Genomic DNA, 22,460 nt, shown 5'->3' with positions numbered 1-22,460 from the left:
TCTGAGTCTATAACCCTATGGTCAGAGATCATCTAGTCATCTAGCCTCTCATTTTAAGGACGAGGAAACTGAGACCAGAGCGCTTAAAGAACTGGCCCGAAGTTTCACAGTGGCACTAAGTGGCAGATCCAGGATTCAGTTTCAGAGGGAAGATGCAACATTCTTTTCATGGAATTGCCAAAGGCTCCTAAGAGGTCAATCCACTCATTTATTAAGCATCAACTCCATTCCAGGTACTGCTTAGGGGATACAAAGAAAGGCAAAAAACAGTCCCTACTCTCAAGATGCTCACAGTCTAATGGGAAACTAACAACTATGGACAGACAAGATAAGAATGGGATAAACTACAGAATGGCAGTGGAAGGCCCTAAAACTTGGGACTGGGGAAGGCTTCTTATGGAAAATTAGCCTTTAGCTAAGACATGAAGGAAGCCAGGGAAGCAAAGAGGTAGAGAGGAAGAGGAAGATAGCTCTAGGCTGTCCACAAAAACAAGATCATCCTATCCAGGGGGAAAACCAATAAAAACATTCTGAGTTGATTAATCAATTATTTGTTCAAAGAACAGTAGGAAAACCAGTGTTCTAGAGGTTAAATAATTTACTCTGGGTCACATAGCAATTTTTATACTACATAGTCTCAAAGGCATCATTTGAACCCAGGTCTTCCAGATATCAAACCTAGCACTATATCTTTAAATAAACAAATTTTAAAAATAAATAAATGAAATTTAAATAAATAAATTATTCTGAAAAGACATCTCCGATAATATTTTCCATGCAATTAGGCCACATTCTATTATTATTAACGAAGAGATCCAAGAGGGAATACAGTATTCTTGTTCAAATCTGCACATAGTATATTATGAGCAGTGTGGGCGAGGGGTGGAAATGCTCTGCTTCTTCCATAATAGGAGATCCTTACACTAGCTAATATTTCTATTCTAGATTATGATTTTTTTAAGGTATTTGGTTCTTGTCTAGGTGAAAAAGCATCAAGACATCAAACATTCCAATTATAATTTTGCTAATGTATAGCTATGGGTGTGGCCTTGGAAGAATGACTTAATTTCTATTTCTGATCTTATTTGTAAAATGGGGATAATAAGGCCCTTCTTTCTTGACAGTATTTACTGAAGATAAAAGTAGACAATAGTTGTGGTAAAGCTAGGAAAAAAATACTTTAAAATGCTGTAGTAAATGCCACAAAAAGTAACATTATTATTTTAGGATTGCTCTTACCATTTAAAGTACTGAACTTTCAGACAAGCCCAGGAATGTGCTGGAATATTTCTAATTGGCTTGAGGAGAGTTTTAAATTCTCAGTATGAATATTTTCAACTCTGAAATCAGCAAATGCTATAAGTCAGGGTCTGATTTATTGTCTTGTTGATTTCTAGACTTAAGAAAGTGATGGAGAAAATATTAATAATGAAGATTGAAGTCAAGGAGTGTCCTACATACATTTCTCAACATACACAAAGCTGGTTGTTAAACATTTACCAGCACATACTTCAGGACAGAAAATGACTAAAAATGTGATTTTGCTAAAGATCCATAGTAGGAAAGAACTTTCTTTATGAGAATGATAACCCTAAAAGTTCAATTCAAGTAAACAAACATTTACCAAGTGCCTAATATGCATAAGGTACTGTGCTAAACCCTAGGGATAAAAAGATTTTAAAAGTCGTGATCTGGAAAGACCTTCATGAAATTATATAAAGGAAAACAAGTAGAACTAAGAGAACATTATATACAGCTACAGAATTCATGGTTGAAGAATAACCTGTGAATATCTACCTCCAGAGAAAGAACTGAAAAATAGAAACATGAAAGACATAGTTTATATGTACATTTTTTTAAGTGATGCCTTCTTTAGTGTAGGGATGGAGGGAGGGAGATACCTGGGAATTTTAATGTAACTAACAAAAAATAAATTAATAATTGTTTAAATGTTTATGCTATGATCTAGTAGAGAAGGTAGAAATTTATAAGAATAAATATGATAAAGTTAGAATGTAATAAAGGGCAGAGTGTCTTAAGAAGATCTGAGAAGGGAGAAGCTCCTTTCAACTACAGTGGGGCAAGGGTAAAGAGAAGAAAGAGGGGAGGAGCTAATCAAGACAGGTCTTATGGAAAAAAAATAATACCTGATAACATTCTGACTGGAATATATATCAGAAAAAAAGATAAGATAGTATTACATTCCAGAGGTGGACTAATCCCTGTATAAATGCCCAGAAGCTGGAGAATACAGCCCAAGGTCTTGGAATAACCAGGCATTTATTTTGACTAGACTATGAATAATGATCAAAAATTAGTGTGAATCAAATCTGACCTCAGACACTTCCCAGCTGTGTGATCCTGAACAAGTCACTTGACCCCCACTGCCTAGCCTTACCACTCTTCTGCCTTGGAGCCAATATGCAGTATTGACTCCAAGATGGAAGGTAAGGGTTTAAAAAAAAAAGTAGTGTGGACGAAGAATAGAGTTAAATAAGGCTGGCAAAGTAGGTTGGAGTCAAATTAAGGAAAGCCTTAAATGCCAAGATATGACATTTGTATTCTGTAAGATAGGCAACAGGGAGTCAATATCTTTAGTAAGAAATGAGATCCCTAGCATGTCCCTTAACCTTTGTTTGTATCCATTTCCTAATTTGTTTCTTCGTTCCTAATACATTAGGAAAATTATTTTGTCAGGTATTGGAGGAAGCATTTAGAGAGGAGAAAAAATGGAAGCAGGTTCACCAGTAAAAACCCATTCCAGGAATTCAGAATAGAGGAAAGGAAGACCTGAATAGAGTTAATAGCTGAAAGACTTGAGCAAAGCACAGAGGTTCAAGTGATATTTTGATGACAGAAGTGACAAGGCTTGACATCTGATTGACTATAAGGGGGAAGGCTTGAGAGAGAGAAGAATCAAAGATGATACTCCACAATTCCCTTTTTTGTTGTTGTTGAAACCTTCACCTTATGTCTTGGAATCTATCCTAAGTATCAGTTCCAAGGCAGAAAAACAGTAAAGGCTGGACAATTGGAGTTAAGTGTCTTGTGCCCAATGTCACACAGCTAGGAAGTATCTGAGGCCACCCTTGAGCCCAGCATTTCCCATCTCCAGGTCTCGTTCTATGTTCACTGAGCCACCCAGATACCCTTTTCAAGGTTTTTAAACTAGGTGAGTAGATTTGTTGTGATGCAACAAACAGAAAGGCAATCCAATTGGCATGTGGACAAACGACAGGGTATCGCCGTTTACCCTGACAAGGGCACCAGCCTCTCTCCCTCTAGATCATTCCTTGTGCTTACTCCCAGAGCACCAGCATTTCTAAGCTGGATCACCCACTCTGGAGCTGACTATGTTATCACAAAAGAGAATGCCAGAATGTCAGGTGAGTTCTGTGTGGCCCAGCCATCCATCTCCAGGTACCCCGGTTAGATGGATATTTTTTCCCTGTGTGTTTGTGCCTGCGTTTTCCTATGTTGGTTGTCACTGAGGATTCTCACCAAATGGTCAGTAAGTACTTTAAGCCACTAGAGCTCCTAAGGCACAGCAAACACCAACATGCCCCAGACAGCAATGACAAGGTAGGACAAGCTCAGTGGTGACAGTACCTTGGACAACACCTGCAGGGTCCTTCCCTAATGCTCTGGGGTGTGCCCAAGACGGAAGTCATGGAATTGCCTTCCCAAAGTGGAAGGAACTAAGGAAGAAGGACATACAAAAGAAGCTCCCCTCCTCCTATTACCGTAGAGGGTGTGATGTGGCAATCACAGATGGGCCTCCATGAATGAAGTGAAATAAGATGATTAGCAATAGCATGCCACTCAAGTGACAGGAGGAATTCTTACCAAACACACCTTCCTCTTGATGGCATGATTGCCACCTAAGCTACTCTTCCTTTCCCACCCAAACAGGCTCCGGCTGGAGCAGACACACAACCTGCCTAGATTCATAGGAGTTGATCTTCAAGATCCAACCTTGGATCTTCTCAAAAGCCCCAGCCATGGCAGGGGAAGTATTCTCAACAGAGCTTTTCTGACGGAATAGAAGCAAGACTTCAAGGAATTTATTATTATAATTACTAATAATAACAAATAGCTAGCACTTAATAGGGAACTCTAAGACTCGGAAAGTTTATGATATTGATATATCCCCATAACATATAAGATGTGACCACTGGGAGATGCAGTTTCATGTAGCAAAAATTAGACTGAATATTAAAGATTTGGCTTTGCTGTCCTGTAACCTTGGATGAGTTTCTTTACCTTTCTGAGTCTCAGTTTGCCTATTTTTTTAAAACCCTTACCTTCCATCTTGTAATCAATACTGTGTATTGGCTCCAAGGCAGAAGAGTGGTAAGGGCTAGGCAAGGGGGATCAAGTGACTTGCCCAGGGTCACACATCTGGGAAGTGTCTGGGGTCACATTTGAACCTAGGACCTCCCGCATCTAGGCCTGGCTCTCAATCCACCGAGCTACCCAGTTGCCCCCAGTTTGCCTATTTTTAAATGGGATTAATCTAAATATCCATTCCAACTCTAAATCCTATGCTGTTGAGAGTCTGTTTGAGGACTATGATGGAGGGTGGGGGGAAGTGTTGGTTGACCTATATCAATTTGCTCTGCAGAGTACCATCTTGCTCCAGAAAGAAGTGGTTAAAATAGAAATATTTCATAATGGCACAAATTAGGGCTTTAAAGACAATTTATAAGAGTATCCTATTCCTGGAAATAATTGACATGGTTGATATGACCATGTTACTAAATAGCTATCCATCAGCTTCTATGGATGTGGGGACAGAAAGAATATTCTAAGCCATTGGGAGGAATAAAGTTCTCAGTTCATGAAAAATGAGGATCAATCAGAGATAAGGCTTCTCTAGGGTCATTGTGCTTTCTATGTGAAATCTCAGAGCTAGTCTTAATAATGCAGACTATAAGAGGGAGCCCTTAGGAAGGAAAAGGAACCCTAAGAATGAATAAGGTGATGCCATCCATTGGCTTTAGTCTCATGAGGTAACAGCCTTATTGAGGCTCCTAAGAACTGATGTCTGCAAGGTGGGGGGCTATAGACACTTTATTCAGAGGGGCCGTAAACAAGCAACTAAGTGAAGAGGATCCATCACTGATGGAATTAAATCTATATTGTACAGCTTCTATCTTTAAAAAAAAAAGCCCTTTCTATCTTAGAGCTAATATTTTGGTTCCAAAATATTATCCAAAATATCAAAAAAAAAGATATATTGGTTCCAAAATAAAAGAGCAGGAAGAGGAGGCAGTTGGGGTTAGGTGACTTGCCATGGGTTACACAGTCAGTAAATATTTAAAATCAGATCTGAACTCAGGACCTACCATCTCCAGGCCTGGTTCTCTTCATTGAACCACCTAGTTGCCCCTCAGCTTCTCTCTTAACTGCAATTAAGGTAATTTTTTTCTTAGAAGCCAGGAGTCAAGTAAATCCTGTTTGGTTCTGGGGCCTCAAAGCTTAGTAGAGCAATAAGGTGCACCATGCCAGAAAAGATCACCCTAGGGGAAGTAGTTACAGAAAAAGGGAGACCTGCACTATAGATCTGCAGTGACCAAAAACTATTTTATAGGACCAACTCTGGGACTGATCAACCTGGGCTCTACAGTGGAAACATCAAAGCTACATCAAAATCTCTTCCTTGGTCAATGTCAAGGTCAATAAATAGTAGAGTGGAAGGAGAGATAGCTCTGGAGTCAGAGAACATTGGGTCAATCCCCTCTTCTGGTACTTACTACTTGTATGAACTTGGACAAGCCACAACTTCCTATGCTTCAGTTGCCACTCTGCAAAGTAAGGGAATTGGATTCAATGCCCTCCAAGGTCTCTTTCAGCCCTTTATTTATGACCTAGAATCCTCCCCTGAACCTGGTTCACATCAAAAACATTGAAGCCCTAAGTAGCCTAGGACAAAGGAATGAAAATAGCACAGATCAGGGCTATGTTCCACTCTGGAAAAGGAGAAATCATTCACCTAATATAGAGCAAGAATGGGGTTACTCCTTTAAACTTTATTTGAAGACCTTAAAGAGCAAGTTGTGAGGAAGATTACTTCAATTTACATTGTCAACACAAGGAAATCATGTGGTACCCAAGCAAGGAAAAGAGGACTCTCCCAAATGGCAGCTAGAGCTTGACAAGTTCACCAAGATGAAAAGTCAGCCTGTCTCAGCATGAGGAGGCCTATTTATGGAAACTTGTTTATAAATATGAGAAAATAAGGCTTTTAAACTTGGGTTTCTTAGGTAGGTAAGACATGGGAATAAAGGAAGGTATAAAAACCAGAAATCTGCCCCTCCTGTCAGGACCCCATCAACCTGCAAGAAAGGAACTGGGGATATAACTAGAGTAGCTACTAATATCAACTAGCCTTTTAAAAGATGATCAAGAAACTTATAAAGTAGCTCTGTATATGGATGCACTGATGCCCATAATTTCAGAATGGAGTGTTACCAATAACTAGTAGTAGTAAAGACCTTGACAACCACATGGAATACCAATGAATGAAGGGAAAATACCAGTGCCCTTGCTGGTGTGAACCAGTTTTCCCCAAGTACATGGAAGTAGGTCAAATCACGTATCCTCACAGAGTAGGCAAAAGAAAGGGGTAGAATTGATCTTAGAGGAGAGATACTATTACCACAATGAAGAAACTAGGACAGTGGAACTGTGAAAAGAAAGGCTGTAGTTTGTGCCAATAACACTGACAAGGTTGGACTAAATAAATGCTAAGGTTCGTTCCAACTCTGAATTCTATGAAGGGCACCAGTTCTTTTCCCCATCAATCTATAGAAAGCAAATCAACTCAAGTCAGATGAGAGCTTTCTGAGACAAAGAAGTAAAATTCTCCAAATTCGGTTACTTTGGGTGGCTTTCTCTGAGTGGTGGGTGGCCCCAGGAAGAGTTTTTTGTGCACCGAAACACCGTGAAAATTGATGGAAGTATAAAAGTGCAACATCTAGCAAATATCTCGGGTACTGATGACTCCGCATCACAAGATAGATAGATAGATAGATAGATAGATAGATAGATAGATAGATAGATAGATAGATAATATGGAAGGAAGAGCAGGTTTTAGTGACAGATTGATGTCAGTCTTATACATGTCAAATGTAAAATGCTGGCAAGATAGGGCAGCTAGGCAGCACAGTGGATAGAGGGCCATGCCTGAGTCAGAAGGACCTGGGTTCAAATCTGGCCTCAGACACTTCCTAGCTTTGTGACCCAGTGTAAGTCACTTAACCCCATTTGCCAAGTCCTTGACCTTCTTCTGTCTTAGAGGGTTTGTTTAAATTTTTTTTTAAAATATATTGACAGGTCATCTAGGTGGAAATGCTTATCGGAAGCTTTTGTTCAAAAAACTGGAGTTCAGGGCAGAGATTGTGGTATAGAGACTTAACAATTACCTGAATAAAGCCAATATTAGATAGTAAAGGGAGAGTAGACGAAAAAGAGATGGACAATGAAAGACTAGAAAATTCTACATTTAGAAATATTCCATCAGGAAGATGAATCAACAAATAAAGAAAATGAGAAGAACCAGACTATAGTAATGGCACTAAGTCAAAAGAGGAAAACATCAGAAATGAGAAAAGGTCATTAACCCTGGCAATCAACATTTGATTTGGGCTATAACTCTAGTCTGGTAGTTTTGTTGAAACACTATCACTGAGTATTAACAAAGTGAACTGTCAAGTTCTTGTTTCCAATAACAGCTTCAAGGACTTCCTCAAAGAAGCTAAGAATTAGCTGGGAACTCCAAGTATCATTTAGACTTGGTTTCCATTTTATTAGCTCATCATATTAATTGGCATGTTTGGACTCGTCAAATAACTCACCACAGAATAGATGTCATACAATACTAATTCCTGACTCTGCCTCTTACCATGTGATCTTGGAAAAGTTCCTAAACCTCTCTAGACCACAGCTACAGAGGGTTATGACTGAATAGTCTCCAATATGGCCAGCCAAGACATTTAGGGAATGCCCCTCAGTAGCATAATTCCCTTCAGCAATCTCAGCTCTGGGCAAGGAGAAACAAAAAGAGTACTTACTCTTGTTTGTTGTAAAAATGCTACAACTTTCTCTTTTATCATCATGACTAGAAGGCTAGAAAACCCTACAGGGAATGAGATGTCAGAAACAGGGATAAGGAAAGAGGATCAATGACAGAAATAACAGAAAAACTGGAGATAGCAGTTGGGAAGGGAAGGAAACAAAAAGGAATAATTATTCATATAGCATCAGTCACTATATGCCAGGCACTGTCCTAAGTGCTTTATAAATGATATCTTATTCAATCTTCATCACAATTCTGGAAGGTACGTGCTGTCATTATTCCCATCTTACACTTAAAGAAACTGAGGCAAAGAGGGGTTGTGACTTGACCAGAGTTACACAGCTAGTGTCTGAGACCACATTTGAAGTCAAGTCTTTCTCTCTCCAAGACCAGCCTTCTGTTATGCTACTTAGCTGCCTGTTATTGGTTAGTTAATTCATCCCTACAGGCTTAGTTTTCCCTACTGCCCACCAAAACCAACACTGCCAAGTTGCCCACCACACATCCTAAATCTCTACTACATCCCTATCTATGCCTCTTTCCCAAAATATCCATCATTCACCACTCTCTGAACCTTCTTCTAAATACCCTCTCCAGCACCTAGTCCTAAAACTATCCTACCCCTTCCCTGGGCATAGCTACCATCATGCAAATATGCCAACTGTTCCACTACCAACATCTTCTACCAGACCCTTCCCCCCAGGAAATAACTATTTACACCTACCCACAGGTATTCCTCCACATTCTTACCATTCCTATCTAAGCAAGTAACAAGAAGGAAAATTAGAGGAGAGCAATGAGGAGATAGTCATTAAAAATGACTGGATAGGTGAGAGAACAAGTGGTTAGAGTGGGAGTAGTCGGTCAGTAATACACCTACAAGACATGAAAATAAGCCAATAAATAAAGATGATATGATTTTGTCAGATGGGGAATTCCTAGCATGGGAAGCCCCTCTCTCTACTCAGATAGCAAAGTCTATGACTTAGTGGATAACTGCTAGGGAGTTGACAAGTTTACACAGCTAATAAGTGTCCAATGTGGAGTTTAAACCCAGTTTTCCTAATTCTAGTACCAATATTCTATCTTCTATGCCAAAAGCACCGCTCTTCCACTAGTTATTAGTACATACCATAAAATGTACCATGAGCAAAAATAATTCCTAGGTTTCCTACAGATCAAATGTCTTCTGGTCTTGAAAACACTAGCATGTTATTCTCACCTTGTAACGCCACCCAGGAGAGAATAGTGAATTATTCTAACCTTGTAACGCCACCCAGGAGAGAATAGTGAACGTTCCAGAAAGTATTGTTTTCAAGTGCATAGTTGTCCTTGACCTTCTGGCAGAATGTCATTATTGCCCTTCTTCTTGGTGTTGTTGGAAGCAAATTTCTCCCTCCGTGATATCACCTTTGTTTACGTCATCTCAGTGAGGTGGAGGTCAAAGACCACTGAGTACATTCAGGTATAGATAGCCCTCTGAGAAAGGAAGTTAGAGCACCCAGGAACCAACAAGACAGGAAGTTGATTCCACAGGCACTGCCTCCCCTGAGTGGCCCAGGCAGATTAAGAAACTAGGGTTAGTGCCTAAGATGTGACATGGGAGAGCTGGTGGATGGAGAAAAGAGTTTATAAGTGGTGACCAGGAGGTCTTTGGGGTTTTCTGACTGGAGGTCTTTGGGTTTTCTGGCTGGAGCATTGGAGAGCTGAAGGAACCACTGTGGGAGTTAGCCACAGGCCTATCATGGAGGCCAATCGATTAAAAAGCTAAGTCTCTACCTCTTTCCTACCTTTCCCTCTCTTTACTACTCCTATCACTTTGATTTAATGAAGTTATTATCACCCTCATAATTAATTATGACAGTATCAACACAATGCCTAGAAAATAGTAGTCACTATATAAATGTTTATATCCTCCTTCTTTCTCTATGCCTCTGGCCTCAGCCCAACACTCAAAACTTTTTTCAAGAAACTTAATATAAGGGAAGACAAAGATAGATAAGTCTAGGAATACCATCTTGGTTACCAGGCATCCCAGAGTCACACTGAGTTTCTCTTGTCCCTCTTGCTCTCCATCTTTCCAACCTAATCAGCTTTGGAGTCAGAGACTATGGACCACTTTAGGAAAACCAGCCCAGGGTCTGGGCTCTTCCTACTTTTGTTTGTTTATGTATGTCCCTCTTAAGAGTGGGACAGAAATTGGTTCCCTCATTAGGTTTATCAGCATCAGCTGCCACATTCTACCCCTCAAAAATCAATTGACATTGTAGCACAGGCTAATACATGACCCCCTCCATTATCATAACCCAACCTCACACACACACACAAAAAAGCAGACACATTTCCTTCTTTGCTTGCTTCATATTATATTTCTAACGTCAGAACTGTTGCTTTTATTTATTGACATTCAATCAGCATTTATTGAGGGCCTACTATGTACCAGGCATTTTGCTAAATGCTGTTGTTAACTGTGGATATTTAAATATACTATGGAATAACTGTGACATTTAAAATTCTAATAATAGACCATATGATTGTCAGAAATTCCTGCTAAATCTAGCCACAGAAACTACCATGAATTTCATTCCAGAACTCTTGGTAGCCTTGTTGAGATTAGTTGAACAAACAATGCCCAATCAGATATTCTAATGAAGGAACCCCAACAGCATCCTCCCTTGAACTTTGGGAAGCTTATGGGGCTAAACTTTAAAAGCCCTAGTCACTACTTCCTTCTCAGGAAATCTTCCCTTTGGGGAAGGCTTCACCCCACATGCCTATTTAACTTTTCTCTCCCCATAAATCCCTCTGATTTTATTATTTTCCAAGTTAACACTAGGAATACCAAAAAAAGGCAAAAGACAATCCCCATTCTCAAGGAACTCAAAGTCTTGAAACTAAGTTAGAAGGATAGTAGCTTCTAAAACTTTCAGACTCATAGCAAAAATTTTGAATCAAACTGCAGAAAATCAGCCTAGTTGAAAAGTGATTGTTGTTATTTCTTTAATAAAGTAGAGTACTCTAATGGACATCGTCCCTCTTGGAAGTCCAGAGTAACCTCCTGATATCTTGAACAGTTGTTAGGCATACTCCCAAGGAAGTGATCCTATTCCAAAACCTTCAGGTATCTGAGAGAATAGTAAAAAAAAATATTAGGAGGTCTGGTGAATATTGGTAATAGAACATGAGGACATTAGGTTAATAGAATCATAGATTTGAAGCTGAAAAGATCCTTAGAGGGCATGTAGCCCCATCTTCTTATTTGATAGATGAGAGAAATGAGGCAGGTTACCCAGGTAAAGTAGCAGAAAAAGAATTCAAACTAGGGTCTTCTGACTCCAACTTCATCAGTTTTTCCACCATACTAGACCCAAAGATGCAGTATCCCCTTCACCATGGGTACTCTCCTTCTGAAGCATAAATCCTTCTGAAGTGAACTTAACAGAAAAATTCTATTAGACAAAATTGGATCTTAGACCTTTCCTTATCTTTCATGAATTGTATATGCTCTATCTACAGAGAATATCAGCTTCTTGAAGGCAAACATTTTTTTTTCATTTTTGTCTATGTGTCCTTAGCATCTAACACACAGCTTAGCACACACAAGTGGGAATTTAAATTCTTGATGAGTAAAAATCTGGGAGGGAGAAGGGATAGGTACTAGGAACCAGGCCCTGAGTCCTTCATGGTCTCACAGCCTCTCACCTCACTCCTCTTCTTTTTTTCTGAATCCTCCCAAAACACACTACAGCTGTTTGAGCTTTCAGGCTCATCCTCACTCTCAGCCATTCTCTTTCTGTACTTATGCCAAAACCCAGAATGCACTGCTGAGCTCAGTACCCCCATGGCTGTCAATGTCTCCCAGCTGCTTTGTCTCTCCACCTCACACTAGGCCTCCTTTGTCTGAAAATCACTCACCACAACTACTCGACACTTTTTCTACTCAGTCCAGAATGTACTCACTGCAATTGCCAACTCTCCATCCATACTGCTGCATTCAGAACACTCAGGCGACTTCCAGCTTACCAGTATTTTGGCTGCTTCCCAAAAACCCTAAATTCTGCCCCTTAAAAAATTGCCATCACTCACTTTCCCTTCAGCTGTCTGCACAGTGGTAAGATATAGGCAGTAGGGAATATTATTTTGAAAGGGGTAAACCTGTTTCTGTCTTCCTCTCTCTCCATCCTGTCTCCCAAACTTCTAACATCAGAGGACCCTAGAAGTCATGGAGTTCAACAATCAAGAGGACAGGGAATAGTACAACTACAGAGAGACCCCAAAAAAAGTAAAAAGAGAACCGTTGAAAAGCTTCCTCAATATTTTCCTAGTTTACCCTTATGTCCCAAGTGCTCAGAAAAAAAAAGAAGAAAGGCAAAAAGATCAGGAAAGAAGACTGATAAATCAGAGGGGAAGAATAGAGCAGATTTCTCAGGCAGTTGAAGAATGATTCAAATCATTTTTATAGAGATGACATAAGCTTGACATAAACTTTAGAAGTGTCATAAACTTGGGAAATTTGGGGAGGAGGAATAAGTGATTGAAAATTTTTCATTTCAACAAGGAAGGATCAAGAAAACATTAAGGGAGATAAGTAAAGGTTGGGAAACAGTTTTATAAAGATTTTATGTGAGAGAGATGAGGTGGGTAAGAGAGAAGTGGGAAGGGGGAGAGAGAGAGAGAGAGAGAGAGAGGGAGAGAGAGAGAGAGAGAGAGAGAGAGAGAGAGAGAGAGAGAGAGAGAGGAGGAGGAAGAGGAGGAGGAGGACGAGGAGGAGGAGGAGAAGATGAGAAGGAGATGAGAATGCAAGACAATGTAATATGTGACTGAAAAGAGAAGACTTGAAAGGAAACTGGCAAAAACAACACATCATCAGGGAATAATTAAGTTTGGGGGTTTGGAGTTTTTTGTTTCTTCCTTTAAACGTTGCTTCCATTTAAGAAAATAAATATCCACTGTATCTCATCCTAGTAAAATGAATAATAAGCAGGTATTCTAAGAAAACATCAGGGAATGAGAATATTTTTGATAAGACTGATATATATATATATGCAAAATACTTCACTGATGACAGAATTAGACTTCTTGTGGCATCATTTTGAAAGATGAATGAACAGAAAACTGAGGTATTTTTGGTGTGAGTTGGTATTTGGGAGATTCCAATTTATCCAATTCTGATGCCTTATCACAAAATAAAGGCCACTCTACCTTCTCACTCAGGTTATTCCATTAAATTACTATGGCAATGTCTCACCATTACCTGGACCTGACACTGGGTGACCAAAACCTATGTCAACAGAATATAAGCTCTAGAAAAAGCTACCAATTGTGAAAATTAAAAATTAATATACAATAATTCAAGTATTATATTTATAAGATTTATTAATAACAACTTGAAATAAAAAGCTAGAGTAAAAACCTGCCTAACTTGACCGTGATCTTGAGGAAGAAGAGTGAGAGGGAGGAGTCACAGAGAATTATAACCAGTCATGCAACAATGCAAATGTGAGGATGCAGGGAAAAGGATGCTGTTTGATGAAAAAGAATTCTGGAGAAAATAGTCCTGAAGTTCAAGATTTTCCAACTATACACAAACTAGAAAGGCTCCAAGTATGATACTAAAGAAAAACTATGTCTGTCTCATACAAGGACCAGACTAAGATCACTAAGGATTATTACCATAGTTGTGTACAGAGTATGTACCAAGACATGAAAGCCATTGGTTCCCAGACACCAAAATGGCCATGCTTATTAACAGAATGTTTGTCAAGGGATTCTTTCTTCTTGTTCTTATTATTGTTGTTCTTGTTATTGTCTTTCCATATGTTTTGCCAAAACAACTCAAGATTACCTACTGAGAATTTGAAGAAGTTATGAGCTGAAGCTCGGAAATTCTCAAAGCACTAAAATATAAGCTTGAAATTTAATGTGAACATATGCCTAACTACATATATGATATGAGTTTTCCTTGTTACAATAGCAATTTTAAACTTTCAATATCTATTTTATGTGAATCTTTTCTTATTTTATTTATTGAAATTAAAGAGATTGCCCCTCAATACTTTTGGTGCCTGGAAACATAAAAAGTTTCACTACTTGAAAACTAATTCTGGAAAAGATTTTATCTAATATTACATTGTATTTCTACTAGGGAGGTTAATGTTCAAATGACCTAAGCAGTTTGGGAAAGTATGGGAAGGCAGGACCTAGAATTTAAAAAAGATGTGAGAGGTCATCTAGTCAAACTCCCTCAATTTCCAGATGAAGGAGCTAAGGTCTAGCGAGATTATATTACATGCTTAAGCACATACAGTAAGTAGCACCGGCATAATTTAAACAATGCCAACAAATTCAAAGCAATGACAAGAATCTTGAATTTTCCCACTGAATTTAGAATCATAGGACCTGATTTCAGATTCTAGCTCTGCCATTTCTACCTCTGTGACCTGGGGATAGAAACAACTTCCCTAGACCTCAGTTCTTTCATCTGTAAAATCAGGAGATTGGTCTAAGTAGACTCTGAGCTTCTGTCCAACTTTCTTGATATATGATTTGATGAACCCCAGGCTTTCCACGCTGCCTCTATATCATTTCAATTAGATAATAAACTTCTTTAGAACAAAGATGACACCATAACATTTTTGAGACTTAGATTATAGCACATCATATACTTACTTCAAGGATCTATGACATTTTTTGGTATAGCCAGTACTTCCACTACCAGTTATTGCAAGCTTTTTTTACAATTAGGAGTTAACTTTTAAGAACTGCTCTGGCAGAAAGGTCATGACAGGGAAGGAAAATGGGAGATTAAGAGCTGGACTTGACTTGACTTGGCTACCCCTTACTGTCCTGAATCAACAACAAAGATGCCCAACAATGCAATAAGTTACAGCAAAAAGAATGAAGTCACTACATAATGATTCTTGGGGGGGGGAGACATTTCAGAAGAATTTCTGTGGCAGAAAAATTGACTGTCCCAAAGTCCTCCAAGCTTTTCTAAATTGATCTTCAGACAATATATGAACAGTCTGTCCCCTGGATCCTACCCAAAGCCTTCTCACCTTGATTGGATCTGCCTTCTTTCTTTTAGTACAGCTTTCAAGAACCCAGAGTCATAAAACTGCCAAGCAGAGACATCAGTACAGGAACTTAGTGGCAGCTGGCACATAATTTATTCAATAAATGGTTTTTGTTGTTATTTTGGCATAATACTGATGAAAATCTATTTTTTAATTGTTATTTACTTCAGGTATTTTGGTATTTGGGCAATGCATCTATTCTGACATGTGAACAGGAAGCTTCTGTTCCTGACATCTGAATGTTATACCCATGCACCAGTGGCTGTCAATGGGCAGGACATGGGCATTTTAACTATATTTGAGAAGAGACGGAGGTATTAGAAAAGTTAGATGTATGATTTCATTGGTGGTAGTAAACTCCCAAAGAGAACACACCTATCAATACAAATAAGTTCCTGCTTTGCAACCTAGAAAGCCTTAGAGAGTTGAGTCTTTGAGAATTTCAGAGAGTAACAATAAGTAATAATAATTTCTCAAATAAGCAAACTGATACTTTTTAAAACTACTTTTATATAAAAATTGACAGCAGAGTAACAATATTTTTCTCATCTTTTTACTGCCAGATTTCAGGGAAACTCAAGAAAAGGAAGGAGAGAGTAAGGGGAGCAAGAATGAATGGAATGGAAGAAAGTCTTTCTCAGAATATGATTTCTCCAGATCCTTCTGCCCAAATAACTGCCTACAGATTAATAGCCAATCCTGGGACTTCTATTAAACCTAGAGGTACAATTCAGTAAAAGTCACTAGTCTTATCACTAAATACTGAAGAATTAGGATGGTTTAAGAAAGGATTTAAAAGGTAGAACCTCAAAAAAATCTAATCAACCCCTTCTTTTTTTATAAATATGAAAACTGAGGCCTAGAGTAGCAATTGCTTATACATCATCACATGACTACCTAAATTAGAACTGAATCTCTAGCCTGAGAACTAAGAACCTCAGGCTCTCTCTAGTTCTAGCTTTGCCATCAACTAGCAATGTGACCTCTTTCGGCATTTGCTTTTCAATCTGTAAAATGAAGAGGTTGGATTAGCATTCCAAGGTCTCTTGAGTGCAAAAATTTTGTGATTCTATTTTGGAGAAGTCAGTGAATTTCAGACAATCAGTCAACAAGCAGTTAGTATATGCTTGAAGAAGAAACAAGATTTGGATAATAAGTTTAAATTCCAACTAGTGGATAGAGTGGCATGACTGAAGTCAGGAAGAAGACTTTAAATCTTTTTTTTTTTTCAGATACACATTAGTTTGTGACCTTAGACAGGTCATAAGTCTCTGTCTGCCTCCATTTCCTTACTTGTAAAATGGAGATAATAGCACCTGCATCACAGGGTTGTTGTGAAGATCAAGTGAGATCATATTTGTAAAGGGCCTTGAACATAGTAGGCACCTTGAGTATAGTAGGTAATGAATGCTCATTTCCTTCCTCTTAACTGAACCTCTCCCCCAAATAAACACCCTTATTATCTATTCCACTTGCACCCCTTTTCCTCTGGACCTGAAGTGTACTCCAGGACCTGCTAGGACATAGTAACTAGACATGTGGACATAGTCACTCAGGAAAGAATTCCCAGGTGGGGAGGGATAATGTATATTTCATTCTGAGAGGGTAAAACACTATAACAGTTTCTTCAGTTTTTGTTTTCCTTCCCTCACCCATCAGCTAGGGATAATAACAAAATTATCCCAATTTGAGATTCAGTCTAAAGGTGTCTTGAGATTTGGAAAGGGAAGGAAAAGGAACTAAAGTCCCATAGCTTATAGTTCAAAAATCCATATATGAAGAAGCCTAAAGAGGTCAAAAGACTTGTCCTAGTTCACCAAGCTAATACATGGCAGGGCTAGACTTACTGTCTTACTGTCTTGAATCAAAGCTGTTCTGTCTCTGCAATTTAGGTAGCTGTGTAACCTTGGGCAACCTAAATTCTCAAAGTCTTGACTTTCCTCAGTAAAGAGACTTGGATTAAATAAAGATATTTGGTGGCTGTTTGTTTTTTTACCCCAAGGAAGGAGGATTACCCTAAAACTATTTTCTCCGGTCCCCGTTATTGTCAAAGGAAATTGGCAGAGGATAATAGGAGGGAAAAGAGCAATAAGAAGGGTTCTGTCTTCAGCCACCCCTACCCCCATCCCCATCAAAAACTGTTCTAGAGTTTAATTGATATGTTGAGTGTGAATTGACAAATAACAGAAATGTTATCAGGGGAGGGGCAAGCTACTGTATAAGCCCCTCTAGTAGGACAGGACTGGTGGCTCATATTTGCTAGGTACATTTAGTCTAGAGCAGAGTTGGCTTTCAGAAGGTACATTACAAATACGGTACTGTAATTTGGTCTCCAGCCCAAAGCTTTGGTCTATGGCACTCGGCCATTCATCTCTGCCAACCATACCCTGGCCCCGTTTCCCTCATTCCAGGAAACACCCTGCCATATACACCTGTTAGGAAGTCTACACCTCACTCAGGCATCACCTGTGACTTAACACCCTTTGCTTCGGGTCCGCCAGGGAATGCTTGAAGTGGGGGAGGGGAGAGAAGGGAGACCTAGGACTGGAAGAATGAAGGGGCAGGAGAAGGAAAGGAAGCCAGATGCCAGAGCTCTTAGCAAACAACCTCAGAAGCTGCAAGTGGGGGGAGGAGGGGCTGGGGCGGGTCAGAGGGAAATGTGAACCTAAAGGAAAGGAGAAGGCTGGAGGAGGGGGTAAGAGAGATGAAGAAAAGGGATGTGAGGCAGGCTCAGAAAGCGCTTGGGAGTGTGTAGCAGCAGCTCACATTACGCTCCCAGTGTCAGCGACTGTGGGGTTGAAGCTGAAGGGTTTGTGAAATTCTCTGTATTTCTCCCTGCAGCCTGCGCGCCGCCTCCTGATTAACTTGGGCCGAGCTCCCGCAGCCGACCTGCCAGCAGCATTAGGCCTCGCACTGTGAGCCCGGGGGAGAGGAGACCTTGCCCCGAACCTGCTGCTCGCACCTTGCCCCGAGCCTGCTCCTTGGACCGGAGAAAGGATTTACTGCTGCCCAGAGCCAACCCCACCCCCGAGGGTTGGAAAGAGGAGCGGAGGGAAGAAGGAGTGCGCCTAGGCAGCAGCAGGCAGCGCGAAGCCGCGCCGGGAGGAGCCAACTGTAAGCCCCGGAGATGCAGCAGCTCCCGCCGCACAAGCGGCGCGGAGGAGGAGGAGGAAGAGGAGGTTCGGCAGAGGGCGGAGACGAAGGCTTCTGCCTAAACCTCTGCAGGCAGCGGCCGGTACCCGGTCAGGAGCAACCCGCCTCGGCCCAAAAGCTCCACTCTCCCGATGGCGAGAGAGGCTCTGGGCCGGGCAGCGCCTCGGAACTGATGCCCTTTGGCGACAGGGATGAAGTCGGAGCTCCCAAGTGGCTCGGTGCGCCCCTGGCACCGGCCTGGGGCCCCGCCGGGGTCCCCGGCAGCAAGGCTGTGGCGCCTGGGAAAGCAGGGTACGGAGCCCCAGCTACTGCAGCTTGCCCGGGGGCGCTGTCCACTGCTGAAGCCCCGGTGGTGCCCGAGGCCGAGGACTCGGCACTCCCAGCCTGGATGCGCCTATACTTCTACGGGATGCACGGCATCACCTTGGACGTGCTCATCTCCTCGGCTCAGGGCTTCCTCCACAGCCCTGACCTCAAGATGCTGGGTTTCTCCACTCCCTACCACTGTCTGCTGCACTCGCTCACCCAGTTCGCCCTGGAGAAGGTCTACCTGCAGAGGCGCCGCTGTCCCAGCACCTTCGCCTTTAATTTCCTCCTGTACCCCTCGGCCCACTTGGGGTTGCAGACCTTGGTGGGCAAGGCACTGCTGCTGATAAGCCACGGGGGGAGGCAGTTGGGCGAAGCGGCGCCGGGCACTCTGGATCTGGCTCTCCAATACTTGCTGGCAGTCTATTACTCCCAAGTGTTTCTCAAGAGGTTCCTGCGCTTGCGATACCGCCGTCCGCAGCCACAGCAACCCTGGCGCGGCCCCCCTCCTCTATCCGGCCCTGGGACAACTGCGACGCCCAGCAGCGGGCGGCCGCGGCCCCGGGGTGCTGGGGTGTTCGGGGGCGCTCCAAAACAAGGACTCCCTGACCTTCTCCGCTTTCTCTTCTTCGGGATGCATGGTTTCCTGGACGAAATCTTTTTCACTTTTTTCTTTAACCTCCTGGGACAGGAGGACGGGACCATCAACGGCCACACTTCGCTCTGGTCCTTCTTTATGTATGGCAGCTGCAGCTTCGTGGTGGAAAAGCTGTACTTCTACCTACACTATAGCCGAGGTTGGGGCACCTGTAAGAGGATTCCCATCTACATTCTCTTCATCTACACGTGGGAATTGTCTTGGGGCCTGGGACTCCGCATGTGTGGGGGCTGCTCCTGGGACTACTCTCACTACCCACTGAATTTCATGGGGCTTATCACCCTGATGTATTTGCCGGGTTGGATATTTCTTAGCTTCTACCAGGACTTGCTGTCCAATGTGTTGTGGCGTGTGCAATACATACCAGCTAAATGAACCATAGAAAGTAATAACTGAAAGTCTGGAGACACTTTTTAAAGGAAGTTTAAAAAAAGGGGATGTTTTTTAATCTTTTACTTTTTATACATTTTACTAAAGCCTCTTTAAACATGTTTTATTTACAGTTTTGATTTTCTGGGTGTTTTGAACCTATGAGTAATATAGTACCTTGAAATATGGCAGTTTGGAGATGAATTATAACTAAAAGTATTTAACTCTTCTTTAAAACGTTTACTACACACACACACACACACACACACACACACACACACACACACACACACACATACCTTCCTACCTTAAAAACTGAAAGCTGTGGATTGCACTTACCGGTAGACAGCTACTAACCTTTCATAAATGGGAAATCCTTCAATGAAAGACCAATGACTTTCAAAAGATTTAGTGATTTTCTAATTTTCCTTTACATATTAATCCAGGCTGCTATTTTCCATGTCACCAATGCCTGCTGAAGTTCACTGACCTGTACACCTGAAATTGCAGCAGCTTGTAACTCTTAAAGTGCCTCTGTCTAGCATTTAAGAAGGAAACTGAAAAATATGAGAATATATTCTAAGAATAGCATCCAAATAGGTCTTTCCCAGCAGCTCAGACAGTTGACACTGTGTTAAAGACATTTGATCTCCATCATGGAAATGACTGCTTTCCAGTGTTGGTTAGCCTTAAACACCAAGTGTATTAAAGTTGATAATATCTTACTTTATTTATGCTTGTTTTTTTAATATGCTTATAAAACAAAATGTATACCTCTAACAATGAGAGAGAACCTCCTTCAAGTTTTAAGGAACTTTTTCCAGATTAAGCTCAAATCAGTGAAGCTATAATCCTAATGAGAAACAAAACCCCAGAAGAATAAAGTATTTATCATATAATCATAGTATTCAAAACTGGAAAGGATCAGAGATCATCCAGTCTACCATCTTGATTTTACAGATGAAGATACTAGAGCCCAGAGGAGGTTAAGTGAATTGCCCAAGGTTACACACACATCTACAGTGTTAGATAAGAGCACTGTCCTCTCATCTGGCCTATTTCTGTTCCATGGCATTTTTGAAAATATAGCATTTTATCTGGGACTCTTTAATGTACATAGGTCAGTCTGAAGCATCAGGGCTTAGGAAAAATCAGTAATTGATAGATTTTTGTGACTCAATCTCACTGTCCTAAATTAAATGAAGTGGAGAAGAAAACCAAGAAACTTGTTTAGTTAAAAACGACCTTTCAGAGGTTGTTAAATCCAGGAGGAAAAAAATAGACTAGAGTTTAATGTCTGTTGCTGCTAGTCAGTCATGCCTAATTCTTCGTGACCCCATTTAGGTTTTCTTGGCAAAGATACTAGTGTGATTTGCCATTTTCTTCTCCTCTGGCTCATTTTATTGATGAGGAGACTAGGGCAAATAGGGTTAAGTGACTTGGCCAGGGTAACATAGCTACTGTTTAAGGCCAGATGTGTACTCAGCTTCTTGATGAGCCTTCCTGATGGCACTTTTATCTATTATGCTACCTATCTGCACCCACATAAAGTTAATCAAGACCATCCCAATGCTCATTACAAAGGCAGGAAAATCTGAAAGTGTTTTTCTAATATGAATGTTGTTTTATTTAAGAATGCTTGTTGATAGACAAATTCTTTGGCTTTTCTTGAGTTTTCCTCATCTGTCCTCCATAACACATTATGCCTATGAGTAAAGTAAAATTTGCCATCTTTGCTCAAAGCCAGAAAAATGTATGTGACTTGAGGACATGGACTACTCATTTTTATCTTTATATCCGCAGTGCCTTGCAAGTAATAGATTCTTGGTTAAAAATCTATTGATTTGAAATTAATTGACCTATAGACAAAATGTATAAAGGCAAAATACTAAACTCTAGCCACCAATAGACACCATTGAGAGGCAAAAGACTTGGGTTTTAGTATAGGCAGCTAAATGGTGCAGTGTTGGACCTAGAATTAGAAATGCCTTAGTTCAAAGGCTCACATACTAGATAGCTATAAATTTCTGGGCAAGTCACTTATCCTCTGTCTGCATCCATTTCTTCATAGATAAAAATGAGGATAATTATAGCACTCACCTCCCAGAGCTGTTATGAGGGCAAAACAAGATAATACTTGTTTAAACCCTTACCTCCTATCTTAGAATAAATGCTAAGTATTGGTTCCAAGGCAGAACATAAGGGCTAGGCAACTGGGATTAAATGACTTGTCTAAGGTCATAAAGCTAGGAAGTATCCAAGGCTTGATTTGAACCCAGGACCTCCCATCATCACCAGGTCTGGTTCTCTATCCACTGAGACACCTAGTTGCCTCATGAAATATTTATAAAATGCTTTGCAAACCTACCTATTATTTTCCTGTTTCAATAGCTTCATAACTCCATATCTTTATAACATTGTTTTACCTCTCTAAGTCTGTTTTCCCATTTGAAAAATGAAGGAGTTGCACAGAATGACCTTTAAAGTCCTTCCAGTCCTTACAGTCTATGATGCTACACAAGTGTATTTAGAAGTCTCCCTAAGATATGGAAACTATTTAGAGAAATAAAACTAAACTGTTTTGCTGATCTTGCATGGATTAATTCCTTCAGCCCCACAATTTCTTCGAAGAGGGAAAACAGCATAAAGGTAGTGTTATTAGCAGCAGCTTTTCCTAAAGGTAGGTCAAATGTTTACTTAGCACTGACTTAGGTAAACCATTTAGTGATGCTTAGGTACAAAATACAATACAAATTCAGGCCATCATCTTTGGGCAATGTGTTCTAAGAGAAGGGTTAAAGGGAGAAAGCAGCAAATT

The 22,460-nt window shown here is 40.6% G+C and overlaps 1 protein-coding gene across 4 annotated transcripts; it reads left to right on the top strand.

Moving 5' to 3' along the window:
• Positions 1–3,253: 3,253 nt before the first annotated feature.
• TMEM229A (transmembrane protein 229A) lies at positions 3,254–22,230 on the top strand. Of its 4 annotated transcripts, none has more exons than XM_007504246.3 (3): positions 3,254–3,386; positions 15,720–15,879; positions 17,998–22,230. In XM_007504246.3, exon 3 carries the CDS (start codon positions 18,284–18,286, stop codon positions 19,646–19,648), a length of 1,365 nt encoding a protein of 454 aa, XP_007504308.1. In that variant the 5' UTR covers positions 3,254–3,386; positions 15,720–15,879; positions 17,998–18,283; the 3' UTR covers positions 19,649–22,230. The 4 variants fall into 4 exon arrangements, with proteins under 4 accessions (XP_007504308.1, XP_007504309.1, XP_001370861.2 ...); XM_007504247.2 differs by lacking the exon at positions 3,254–3,386 and adding an exon at positions 3,393–3,507; XM_001370824.4 differs by lacking the exon at positions 3,254–3,386 and adding an exon at positions 3,393–3,511.
• Positions 22,231–22,460: the final 230 nt, after the last annotated feature.

The sequence above is a fragment of the Monodelphis domestica genome, chromosome 5, assembly GCF_027887165.1.
Source record: "Monodelphis domestica isolate mMonDom1 chromosome 5, mMonDom1.pri, whole genome shotgun sequence".
Taxonomy (NCBI): domain Eukaryota; kingdom Metazoa; phylum Chordata; class Mammalia; order Didelphimorphia; family Didelphidae; genus Monodelphis; species Monodelphis domestica.
Note: the sequence above shows the minus strand (reverse complement) of the source record. Positions and strands in the feature narration are given on the sequence as shown.

Bases quoted from the DNA above. Each gene is read 5' to 3' on its own strand.
- TMEM229A (XM_007504246.3), top strand. From the start codon at position 18,284: ATGCAGCAGCTCCCGCCGCACAAGCGGCGCGGAGGAGGAGGAGGAAGA.